Source organism: Pelophylax lessonae (genome assembly GCF_965119305.1).
Source record: "Pelophylax lessonae genome assembly, chromosome: 10".
Taxonomy (NCBI): Eukaryota; Metazoa; Chordata; class Amphibia; order Anura; family Ranidae; genus Pelophylax; species Pelophylax lessonae.
Genome location: NC_138777.1, coordinates 229690589 through 229703426, shown reverse-complemented (window position 1 = coordinate 229703426; position 12838 = coordinate 229690589). Strand labels below are relative to the sequence as shown.

The 12838-nt window shown below is 45.5% G+C and overlaps 1 protein-coding gene across 1 annotated transcript in view; it reads left to right on the top strand.

Annotated features, from left to right (window-relative positions):
• The window catches only part of LOC309566034 (polycystin-1-like protein 3), a gene marked incomplete at its 3' end in the record, with an annotated part of 77272 nt that extends 69152 nt beyond the window's left edge, over positions 1-8120 (top strand). The window contains exons 19-20 of the mRNA XM_082271057.1: positions 4843-4974; positions 8010-8120. Of these exons, the coding sequence (XP_082127183.1) occupies positions 4843-4974; positions 8010-8120 (243 nt within the window). The remainder of the gene's footprint in view (positions 1-4842; positions 4975-8009) is intronic.
• Between the last annotated feature and the right edge of the window lie 4718 nt (positions 8121-12838).

Genomic DNA, 12838 nt, shown 5'->3' with positions numbered 1-12838 from the left:
ATAACATTATGACCACCCAACATAACCCGTCCGGTATGGGTCGATCGATATAATTTTTTCAGGGCCGATACCGATACCTATTTTTTGGCTGCCTTTCAGGCCGATTTCAGGTCCTGATATTCTGTGCATTTAAAGTTGACTGGCATCCTGCTGTGGGTGGCTGGCACACAAACGGCTGTGAGTGGCTGTCCTGCACCCTGCTGTGGGTTGGTGACTGGCATCCTGCTGTGGGTGGGTGGCTGGCTGGCACCTCACTGTGGGTGGGTGGCTGGCTGGCACCTCGCTGTGGGTGGGAAGCTGGCTGGCACTCTGCTGTGGGTAGGTGGCTGGGTGGCACCCCGCTGTGGGTGGGTGGGTGGCTGGCTGGCACCCCGCTGTGGGTGGGTGGGTGGCTGGCACCCCGCTGTGGATTGGTGGCTGGCTGGCACCCCGCTGTGGGTGGGTGGCTGGGTGGCTGGCTGGCTGGCACCAGCTCTCACAGGAGACAGAGGAGACTTCAGGTATCAATGCACGCTGACAGTCAATACTGTCATTGAAAACAACACTGGAAACAGCATTGGGTGGTATACATCCGCCACAATGTTGATTTGCGGCAGAACCCCTGTGGGCCACCAACATTTTCTCAGGGACCATCATGGACCACTGGTTGGCGACCGCTGATCTAGACATTACAGTTTGGTCCTTGTCAAAGTCGCTCAAATTCTTACACTTGTCCATTTTTCTGCTTTTAACACATCAATTTCAGAGGCAACATGTTTACTTGCTACCTAATATATCCCACCCACTTTCTGACGCCATTGCATAGGTGTCCCGGTCCCGCCGATGATAGCAAATCATGGCCGCTGGAGGTGCTCACAGGGCTGGAAGAGAAGTTCCAGCCTTCCAAGACCCCGTGGGTATAGGGCAGAAGTGATGTCAGCTTGGGGGCGGACCACCTCTACATCTCTACCAGCCCTTTGAGCACCTCCAGCAGCCGTGATTTGCTATCATCGGCGGGACCGGGACACCTATGCAGATTTTGCATTAGGCCAGATATGTACTATGAGTTCTAACATTTTTAATAAACTGCCCACTAGATGGCGCTTTTTCCTTTCTACACACACACACAGGAGAGGTGGGGGAAATTGCATGAGATTCAGACTGGAATTGCGCTGCATTCCTGTTCAGATCGCATGCCATTCTTTGCAGTGCAATTTGCGTCTATTCATTTTGTATTGATGCAAATCGCACTGCAAAGTTTCGACATCGAGAGCATTTGCGCAAATACTTGGTATCGTTGCATCCCTAGCAGAAACGCATTCCAGGACGCAGACATTGTATTGTGAACCGGCCCTAAAACCTTTGTCCCACTTACTGAACAAAGACTGAGGCTTTAACATGTCATGGCGGCTAGGATTGCACCGGTACCGGTGCCGATACTAAGCATTTGCACAAGTACTCGTACTCGTGCAAAGGCTCCGATACCTGAAAACGATACCTTTGCGGTGCGATTTGAGCCCATAAAAAATGAATAGGCTCAAATCGTACTGCAAAGAATAGCATGCCCTTAGAACAGGAATGCGGTGCGATTCCTGTCCGAATCCCATGCGATTTCCCCCACCGCTCCTGTGTAAACCCAGGCTTGTCATAGTGACTTCAGCTATTTTGCATGGGCTCAATTTGCACTTCAAATTAGGGCTGGCCCTACCATGGGTCCCAGTGGGTCCATGGGACCCAGGCAGCACTTTAAGAGGGGCAGCAACAGGGGAACACTGCCCGAGGACCGAAGACTCCCTCCTTCCCTCTGGGCATGTCTCTTTTCTGGAGGGGGCATGTCTTTTTGCTGAATATGTGGGCATGTCTCTATGCTGGATTGGGCTGTCTCTTTACTGAATGGGGATATCTCTTTGCTTTATGGAGATGTCTCTTGCTGAATATATGGGTATTTCTCTTTGCTGGATTGGGCTTTCTCTTTACTATATGGGGATGTCTCTTTGCTTCGAAAATATCTCTTTGATGGATAGGCATGTCATTTTTTGGATGGTGGGGGGGGGGGGCAGCATTTCATTCTTGGACCCAGGCAGCACAATATCTCGGGCCAGCCCTGCTTCAAATGTTTTGGTACTCCGTATTGGCTAGTACTTGACCGAAAGTATCGGTACCCATACTCACCGGTAAAAAAACTGGTATCGGTGCAACCCTGATGGCGGCAGGAGGGAACTGCCAAAATGTGCAAGGATGCTGGAGGAGAGTTACTTTGTCTTGACATAATCTTGTCCCAGGACAAAGTAAATACTCGGCCAATCACATTATTCTGGCCCATCCTAATCAAGATGGAAGAAGAAAACCTGGTGAAGCTGAAAGCATCGGCGACGGTGCGATGAGGGAGTTCATTCATTGCATCACTGGAAAAATGTGCTCGACAAGGTAAGTAAACCATAATGGGTAAAAATTCTGAGCATACTCACGCATTGTGGGAAAATAAACTAAGCTTCCTGCACCATAATAACGGTGTAGGAAACTGGCATCTGTGGCATGCACCATTACCAAAGCAGAGGGACTTGTTCCAGGTGTATCTGCGCCACCTGTGACAGCTTAGACTAAAATAAAAACTGGTGCAGGGTCTGCACCTAATTAACAGATTGCAGCTTTCAATATTGAAAACTGCCGCAGATCCCCACCAGATCAGACCTGGCGTATGGTATGTCTGCAGACAGCTCACATTCCTCTCTACCCGTGCAGTGATTAAACTACACAAGCAGAGCCTGCTGGGTTAACAGCCCCCCTCCCTCCTGATCTCAGCTGAGCAAGGAGGCTGGCAGAGGGGATCCAGGGCATGCAGCTCCAGCTGAACCGCTCTCTCTGTGCACTCCTTTTGTTGATTAGGAGCAAGATCAGCTCCATTTTCTCATCTGAGAAGAGCGGCGCAGGCATAAAGCTTGTACCACTCTTTGTTAATTCTCTTCATTACGGCAAAAGCTCTTGGGGATCCCAAGTGTTGTAAGCAGGATTGTTCTGCATGGAGCACTGCTTATATGGGACGCCATCTACAGTTGTATTCAAAATTATTCAACCCCCACTGAAATTGATTGTTTTGGCCAGTTTGACGTTGATTTTGATCATGCAGTCATCCTGCTTACAATTAAATCAAAGAGCCACATGTAGGTCAGACAAATATAACATAACATTTATAATTAAATAACCACAAATGTCTTTTCTGTGCTCACATCATTATCAGTTTTATTCAACCCCCAAGTGACATTCAATCTTAGTACTTAGTACAACATCCTTTTACAGTTATAACAGCTTTTAAACATGAAGCATAGCTTGACACAAGTGTCTTGCAGCGATCTACGGGTATCTTCGCCCATTCGTCATGGGCAAAAGCCTCCAGTTCAGTCACATTCTTAGGCTTGTGCACTGCAACTGCTTTCTTTAAGTTCCACCAGGAGGTTCTCAATCGGATTTAAGTCTGGTGACTGTGATGGCCACTCCAAAATGTTCCAGCCTTTAATCTGCAACCATGCTCTAGTGGACTTGGAGGTATGCTTGGGATCATTGTCCTGTTGAAAAGTCCAACGTCTCCCAAGCCTCAGGTTTGTGACGGACTGCATCACATTGTCATCCAATATCTCCTGGTACTGAAGAGAATTCATGGTACCTTGCACACGCTGAAGCTTCCCTGAACCTGCAGAAGCAAAACAGCCCCAAAGCATGATTGACCCCCCGCCTTGCTTTACAGTAGGCAAGGTGTTCTTTTCCTCATAGGCCTTGTTCTTCCTCCTCCAAACATAGCGTTGATCCATGGGCCCAAACAGTTCTAATTTTGTTTCATTAGTCCACAGAACACTATCCCAAAACTTCTGTGGTTTGTCCACATGACTTTTGGCATACTGCAGTCAACTCTTCTTATTCTTTGGAGACAGCAAGGGGGTCCGCCTGGGAGTTCTGGCATGGAGGCCTTCGTTACGCAGTGTGCGCCGTATTGTCTGAGCAGAAACTTCAGTTCCCACATCTGATAAATCTTTTCTCAGTTCCTCAGCAGTCACACGGGACTTTTCTCCACTCTACGCTTCAGGTAGCGCACAGCAGTCGAAGTCAGCATCTTCTTTCTGCCACCACCAGGTAGCGTTTCAACAGTGCCCTTTGCCTTGAATTTGCGAATGATGCTTCCTATGGTGTCTCTTGGTATGTTTAACATCTTTGCAATCTTCTTATAGCCATTGCCCTTCCTGTGAAGAGTAATCACCCCTTCTCTTGTCTTCCTGGACCATTTTCTTGACTTCACCATGTTTGTAACCACACCAGTAAATGTCTAGAAGGAGCTGAGTATCACAGTCATTTTAAAGCTGCCTAATTGGTGCTTATTATGCTTTATTGCTGCTCCCTGACATCCACAGGTGTTTTCAATACCTGATTGAAAACACTTCAATGAACCTCTGTTCTTCAGAGTGGTAGTCTTTAAGGGGTTGAATAATTGTGTCAATGAAGAATTCACAAAAGAAACATTTACTACTGTATTACAAAACCAATTGATGTCATTTTAGTTGCATATGGTTCTTTAAGAAGTCCTTGTAGGATTTCATTCTGAATACAATTAAAAATGTACACTAAATTCCCTAAAACCCTTTACAGCATTGGGGGGGTTGAATAATTTTGAACACAACTGTATATCTTCAGTGTTGACTTTTGCACGGCTATGTGTATTTTAAAAAAAAAAAAAAGCGAATTTTTGTAAATATTCTTTGAGCAGACTTCCTGCTAGACTGGTTTCATACTGTTCACATGTAGATACGACCATTTCCTAGTTCATCTCCTATTACATCGAGTCTAGTTCTTCTTTAATTGTCTGTTTAATTGCAGGTCATCAACCTGGACCCAATCCTGGGATCTCTGCTCATCTTCACTTGTGTCATTTTCCTGGTCTTGGTAGTTGTGAACGTCTTCTTGTCTGCATTGCTTAATGTATTCTCCAGCGAGCGCAAGAATCCCACGGTAATTACACACATTATATTATTTATTTATATATATATATATATATATATATATACACATACACACTATATTACCATAAGTATTGGGACACCTTCCTTTACACGCACATTAACTTTAATGGCATCCCAGTCTTAGTCCGTAGGGTTCAATATTGAGTTGGCCCACCCTTTGCAGCTATAACAGCTTCACCTCTTCTGGGAAGGCTGTCCACAAGGTTTAGGAGTGTCTATGGGAATGTTTCACCATTCTTCCAGAAGCACATTTGTGAGGTCAGGCACTGATGTTGGATCCGTTCTAATTCATCCCAAAGGTGTTCTATTGGGTTGAGGTCCAGACTCTGTGCAGGCCAGTCAAGGTGCTCCACCCCAAACTCACTCATCCATGTCTTTATGAGTCTTGCTTTGTGCACTGGTGTGCAGTCATGTTGGAACAGGAAGGGGCCATCCCTAAACTGTTCCCACAAAGTTGGGAGCATGAAATTGTCCAAAATGTCTTGGTATGCTGACGCCTTAAGAGTTCCATTCACTGGAACCAGGGAGCCATACCCAACCCCTGAAAAACAACCCTCCCCCCACCAAATAATTTGGACCAGTGCACAAAGCAAGGTCCATAAGGACATGTGTGTCTATGGGAATGTTTGATCATTCCCATGTTGGGCGACAAGGCCTGGCTCGCAGTTCCTGCTCTAATTCATCCCAAAGGTGTTCTATTGGGTTGAGGTCAGGACTCTGTGCAGGACAGTCAACTTTCTCCACCCCAAACTCTCTTATCCATGTCTTTATGGACCTTGCTTTGTGCAATGGTCCAAATCATTTGGTGGAGGGGGGATTGTGGTGTGGAGTTGTTTTTCAGGGGTTGGACTTGGCCCCTTAGTTCCAGTGATGGAAACTCCTAAAGTGTTTGTTACCCTAAAAGAAAAATGATAGAGATCCTGTTTCCTTATAGCAGGTTAAACAGCACAGTGCTTGTGCGGTCTAATCTGCCCCTCTGGAAACTGTAAAAAAAAAACCTGGCTGATTCTGCCACTTTCTGTGTCCCCCTCTGTGTGCTGACCACAAGTATCATGGCTAATGAGCCCTGATCATCGTGGTCTGCCTGCGTGCCTCCTTTCCGCTCTCCCCTGTCCTCTCTCCCCTCCCTGCCTGTCAGCTTGGGAGTCTGTGTCTGTGTGTATAATGTCACTACACCCAAATACCAGGTAGTGTTACTGGCTGGAGAGAAGCAGGCAGCTGTGAAGGGACACTGGTAAGTGTGTATATGGGTTGGGGAATGCCCTTTCCAGAGACAGTCACTTGTCCTGAATGGGCAAAGAGGCAATGTCTCTACAAAGCAGTGGTGTTCAGCTTTCTTGATATTTGGGGGGGGGGGGCTTAAGTGCAGCCCCCAATGTAACCAAAGGGTCATACCTAACGCTCAGTGAATATTCATTATCAGAGACTACAGACACACAACAGGGTAAAGTCAGAGAGTGCAGATGCGATACAAGAGATGGTCAGAGACTGCAAACATGGTACAAGAGATGGTGGGAAGCTGCAGATATGGCACAATGAATGGTCAGAGACTGCAGACATGTTACAAGAGATGGTCAGAGACTGCAGACATGATGCAAGAGATGGTCAGAAACTGCAGATATGGTACAGTAGATGGTCAGAGACTGCAGACATGATACATTAGATGGTCAGAGATTGCAGACAGGATACAAGAGATGGTCAGAGACTGCAGACATGATACAAGAGATGGTCAGAGACTGCAGACATGATACAAGAGATAGTCAGAGACTGCAGACATGATACAAGAGATAGTCAGAGACTGCAGACATGATACAAGAGATGGTCAGAGACTGCAGACATGATACAAGAGATGGTCAGAGACTGCAGACATTATACAAGAGATGGTCAGAGACTGCAGACATGATACATAAGATGGTCAGAGACTGCAGACAGGATACAAGAAATGGTCAGAGACTGCAGACATGATACAAGAGATGGTCAGAGACTGCAGACATGATACAAGAGATGGTCAGAGACTGCAGACATGATACAAGAGATGGTCAGAGACTGCAGACATGATACATAAGATGGTCAGAGTCTGCAGACATGATACATAAGATGGTCAGAGACTGCAGACATGATACATAAGATGGTCAGAGACTGCAGATAGGCTACAAGAGACTACAGACAGGATACAAGAAATGGTCAGAGACTGCAGACATGATACAAGAGATGACCAGAGATTGCAGACATGATACAAGAGATGGTCAGAGACTGCAGATATGGTACAGTAGATGGTCAGAGACTGCAGATATGGTACAGTAGATGACCAGAGACTGCAGACAGGATACAAGAAATGGTCAGAGACTGCAGACAGGATACAAGAGATGGTCAGAGACTACAGACAGGATACAAGAGATGGTCAGAGACTGCAGACAGGATACAAGAGATGGTCAGAGACTGCAGGTGGATACATAAGATGGCCAGAGACTGCAGATAGGATACGATACAAGAGATGACCAGAGACTGCAGGTGGATACATAAGATGGCCAGAGACTGCAGATAGGATACAAGAGATGACCAAAGACTGCAGACATGATACATGAGATGGTCAGAGACTGCAGACCTGCTGTAGGAATTGCTGGAGAGTGGGGACATGCTTCAGAAGACAGCCAGACTGATAACGTATTACTACTATTACAGGGCAATAGTGAAACAGAGATTAGTGTCTGCAGGGGCCCAAGGGCCAACAAAAAAAGTGCCAATGAGCTGCATGGGGCCCACGGCCAGCAGGTTGGGCACCAGGGCTCCAAAGAAATCCTGTGTTGACAGGCATATATGGTGGCTTTCCACTCCTGAAAATGCTAGTTGCCTGACTGTCACACTAAACTGACTGCATGCTTTCTTCTGATCTGACCCCTTAGTGAAGACAAAGGTCCATCGTGACAGCCAGTGTACTGGCCTCCTCTAAAAGAGAAGTAGTAGTATATCTATTTTTCTTAAGAAAGGTTCGCTTTTAGTAACCAGTGCCTTGTGTCCTTCTAGCCTTATAAAGAAAAGGAACTGGTGGATCTGCTGGTATTGAAGCTGTCGGGGGTGCTGGGAATACGAAAGAAGGTGGAGGAGACAGCAGAAGAGAAGGACAAGAAGCAGTAAGAAGATATTACACTACAGCCGGATTACTCACCAGAGAAGCGAGACGTAGAAGTGACACCTAGAGGCCGATGTTACCATTCATAATACAAGAACAGTTTGACTTGCATGCAAACATGAGCATAAAGGCTCAGTCCACCCAATACTGGTGTTTGGTGAAAATGGCTACAAACCATAAGTTTTATTTGGTAATACAATAAAAAAGCCACACAGAACATGGTACATTAAAATTCCCGCATATTTGCATGTAATTATACAATACACGTGTTTGGCTATTGGATGATTCCAGAAAGGGGTATGGATCAACTTGTTTCGCCCACAGTGCGAGCTTCTTCAGGATCCGACTTCCAATATCACTCGTTTTTCTATCTAACAGGAGAAATGCCACAGAGATCTGTGGCATTTCTCTTATTGGATAGGGAAAACTAGTGATATTTCTTGGATACAGATATACCATTGGAATATGGATGCTTGACTCTGCTATATCTGACCCTGATTGGGTCTGTTTAGGGTTTATCAGCTAAATTTCCACCTTGTTGGTTTAATCTTGATTTTCCACTTCATTGTCAATGTCCTCACTCATATTTTCAACACCCAGATCCAACATTATATTCAAATTTTTACCTAAGGTCCCCCTACCCTTTCAAGATAGATGTTAATAGGATATTCCCTCACATATATGTTCTGAGGATGATTTGTGGAGGCTCCTACATATTGGAAGTCGGATCCTGAAGAAGCTTGCACTGTGGGTGAAACACGTCGATCCATACCCCTTTCTGGGATCATCCAATATCTAAACACGTGTATTGTATGATTACATGCAGGAATTTTGATGTACCATGTTCTATGTGGTATTTTAATTGTATTACCAAATAAAACTTATGGTTTGTAGCCATTTGCAGCTTTGTTCCTTGGGTACACCTAAATCCCCAACTTCCAGTGTCTCTCCCTTCCCCCTCCCTCCCTCTCCCACTGAGACCTGGAACACATTTTATTTAAATTATAATTGACCTTTGACCTAGGGAAGCTTTACTATTGATGATTATGACCCAGGTCCTACTCTGCTGATTTTTGTAAGCTCAGGAGAGTATTCGGGTATTTAACTTTAATTTGAAATTCTAAAAAAAGTTTTCTACATGTCTATTTTGACTTGTTTCATGTCTGTAAATTACATTCTGTTCCCTTTTGTGCTCACGTTGAGCAACATGTTGAATGTCTTCATGTAATGCATCTTGGTCAATAAAGAGTTTAAAACTAAAAAAAAATTGAGAAACTCTGCATCAATGTATACAAAGCAGTCACTACTTTGGTCAATTAAAATATTCTTCCTGAATAAAAGTAAATAAATATAATGAGACCAGGCAGTGGAGCTCACCTGGGTGCAGAGCTGAAGTTAGCCGCGTCCCACGTTGCTGGCTGCGTTGATGGTTTCCAGGGTTTCGGGGCAGTAGGCGGCTGTACAGGGCGACGGAAAGACTGCGATGGGCGTGGTCACGGCCCATGTTCGGAGCATGCGTGCTCCTTCCTTGGGCCTCCTGAGTGGACATCTTGGCTAAGGTTAAGTAGAGGAAGTGCGGCAGGCAGACAGCAAGGTTTAGCGCACCAGCCACGCCCACATCCTTCCCGCTCTAACAGTAAAGAGCCCCCTACGCAGTTTACCCACTTGCCGACCAGCCGCCGCAGTGATACAGCGGCAGGTTCCCGCAAATCACCGTACCAGTACGGCGGTCTGCGGGAGCGCTCCTGTAGGCGCGCGCCCACGCCCACTCGACAGCGGGGAAGCCGAGGCACGGGGCCAGCGGCCGCGATTGCTGCCGGGCATCCGCGATCGCTCCCAGTGAAGAGAGAACAGCCGTCTGCTGTTGTAAACACAGCAGACCGTTGTTCTCTCTGGTATCAACACAGAGCCCGTGTTACTGCTATTTAGGATCACAGGTCTCTGTGTAGATAATACAAGTCCATCACAGTTAGAAAACACCCCCTAGGCTTACACTTAACCCTTTGATTGCCCCTGGGTTAACCCCTTTCCTACCCGTGTTATTACAGTAAGTGCATATTTTTAGCACTGATTACTGTAGTAATGTCACTGGTCCCCCCAAAAGTGTCAAAAATGTCAGGGGTCTGATCTGTCCACTGCAATGTCGCCGTCCCGCTAAAAATCGCATATGGTCGCCATTACTAGTTAAAAAAATAAAAATGACATAAATCATGTCATCACATGACTTGACATGACAGAAAACACCCCTTCGCAAAACATGACTTAGTATTTGGTGGAGAAACCCTTGTTGGCAATCACAGAGGTCAGACATTTCTTGTAGTTGGCCATCAGGTTTGCACACATCTCAGGAGGGATTTTGTCCCACTTCTCTTTTCAGATCCTCTCCAATCCATTAAGGTTTTGAGGCTGACATTTGGCAACTCAAACCTTCAACTCCCTCCACATATTTTCTATGGGATTAAGGTCTGGAGACTGGCTAGGCCACTCCAGGACCTTAATGCGCTTCTTGGCCGTGTGTTTTGGGTCATTGTCATGCTGGAATATCCATCCATGACCCATTTTTAATGCCCTGGCTGAGGGAAGGAGGTTCTCACCCACGATTTGATGGTACATGGCCCGTCCATCGTCCCTTTGATGCGGTGAAGTTGTCCTGTCCCCTTACCAGAAAAACACCCCCCAAAGTATGTTACCACCTTCATGTTTGACATTGGAGATGGTGTTCTGGGATCATAGGCAGCATTTCTTCTACTCCAAACACGATGAGTTGAGCTGATGCTAAAGAGCTCGATTTTGGTCATCTGCCCACACCACATTTTGACCCAGTTCTCCTCGGAATCCTTCAGATGTTCATTAGCAAACTTCAGACGGGCCTGTGCATGTGCTTTCTTGAGCAGGGGGACCTTGCAGGTGTAGTGTGTAACCAATTGTTTTCTTGGTGATTATGGTCCCAGCTGCCTTGAGATCATTGACAAGATTCTCCCATGTAGTTCTGGGCTGATTCCTCACCGCTCTCATGATCATTGAAACTCCATGAGGTGAGATCTTGCATGGAGCCCCAGACCGAGGGAGACTGACAGTTATTTTTGGTTTCTTTCATTTGCGAATAATCGCACCAACTGTTGTCACCCTCTCACCAAGCTCGTTGGCAATGGTATTTTAGCCCATTCCAGCCTTGTGTATGTCTACAATCTTGTCCCTGACATCCTTGGACAGCTCTTTGGTCTTGGCCATGGTGGAGAGATTGGAATCCGATTGATTGCTTCTGTGACAGGTGTCTTTTATACAGGTAACAAGCTTGAGATTAGGAGCACTCCCTTTAAGAGAGTGCTCCTAATCTCAGCTCATTACCTGTATAGAAGACACCTTGGAGCCAGAAATCTTGCTGGGGATCAAATACTTATTTCACTCATTAAAATCAAATCCATTAAGAACTTTTTTGAAATGCGTTTTTCTGGATATTTTTGTTGTTATTCTGTCTCTAACTGTTAAAATAAACCGACCATTAAAATTATAGACTGATCATTTTTTTTTTTTGTCAGTGGGCAAACGTACAAAATCAGCAGAGGGTCAAATACTTTTTATCCTCACTGTAAATTTATCTAGGGCAGGGGTGTCCAAACTATGGCCTTCCATGTTCAGGAACTACAATTTCAATCATGCCAAGTTATGTCTGAATGTCAGATTTACAATGCCTCATGGGACTGTAGTTCCGCAACAGCTGGAGGGCCGTAGTTTGGACACCCCTGATCTAGGGGATAGAGCAGGGATGGTGAACCTTGGCACCCCCGATGTTTTGGAACTATATTTCCCATGATGCTCGCACACTCTGCAGTGTAGTTGAGCATCATGGGAAATGTAGTTCCAAAACATCTGGGGTGCCAAGGTTCGCCATCACTGCGATAGAAGCTTACTCATGTGGATGGTGCATTAGCATTTGTTTGCATCACAATTTCAATTGTTGTTGTTTGCTCCTCTACCAAGAAAGCCACCTCCACACAGAGACAGAAGAAGGTTCAACAGATTTAGCAAAAAGACACTAACATGACCAAAAATGACCATGAAAGTAGTAGAAGTCTAATGCCACCAATCTTGCTAATATGACCTTGTTTCTTGGCTCATGTGTGAATGTGGGATTACCACCAGGGTAGGCCATTACAATAAGTCTCTGTAAAGCCTACTTCCTTCGCCTCAACCGTGATGATTCTCCCAATAAGACTGCATACAAATTTAAGAAGGCCATGGCTTTATTTTAAAGTACAGCACACTTAAACAGGACTAACATAAGTTTGTAAATAATATATACAAAGATTAGAAAATCATGTGTTAAGAGCAGCCCAATAATGTACTAGCAAAAGAGCAGCCCAATAATGTACTAGCAAAAGGGAAGTCCTACATTTTATCGGATGGTATTTCCACAGTTGAGTTGAGTTCCAAAGTTCTTGATTAACAAAGAAAAGGCATCAGCTTTAGAGAAACAGGCTCTCGGTTTAGACAGAAAGACCCCCCCCCCCCCCTCGTTGACAATTAAATGACAAAAGAAAAAAAAAACACATACACCCTTCCCTAGCCAAAAGCTACCCCATCGTTAGTGCATGGGTCACGAAAAAACCTGCAAAAGTAGGAGAGACTCCACTTTCCCTGCCTGTGGCAGGAGGTATTTGGAGGAGCTGCTCATTGCAAGATTTACAGTAAAAGTTTTAGATCTGAAATTTCTTCTCAGAAA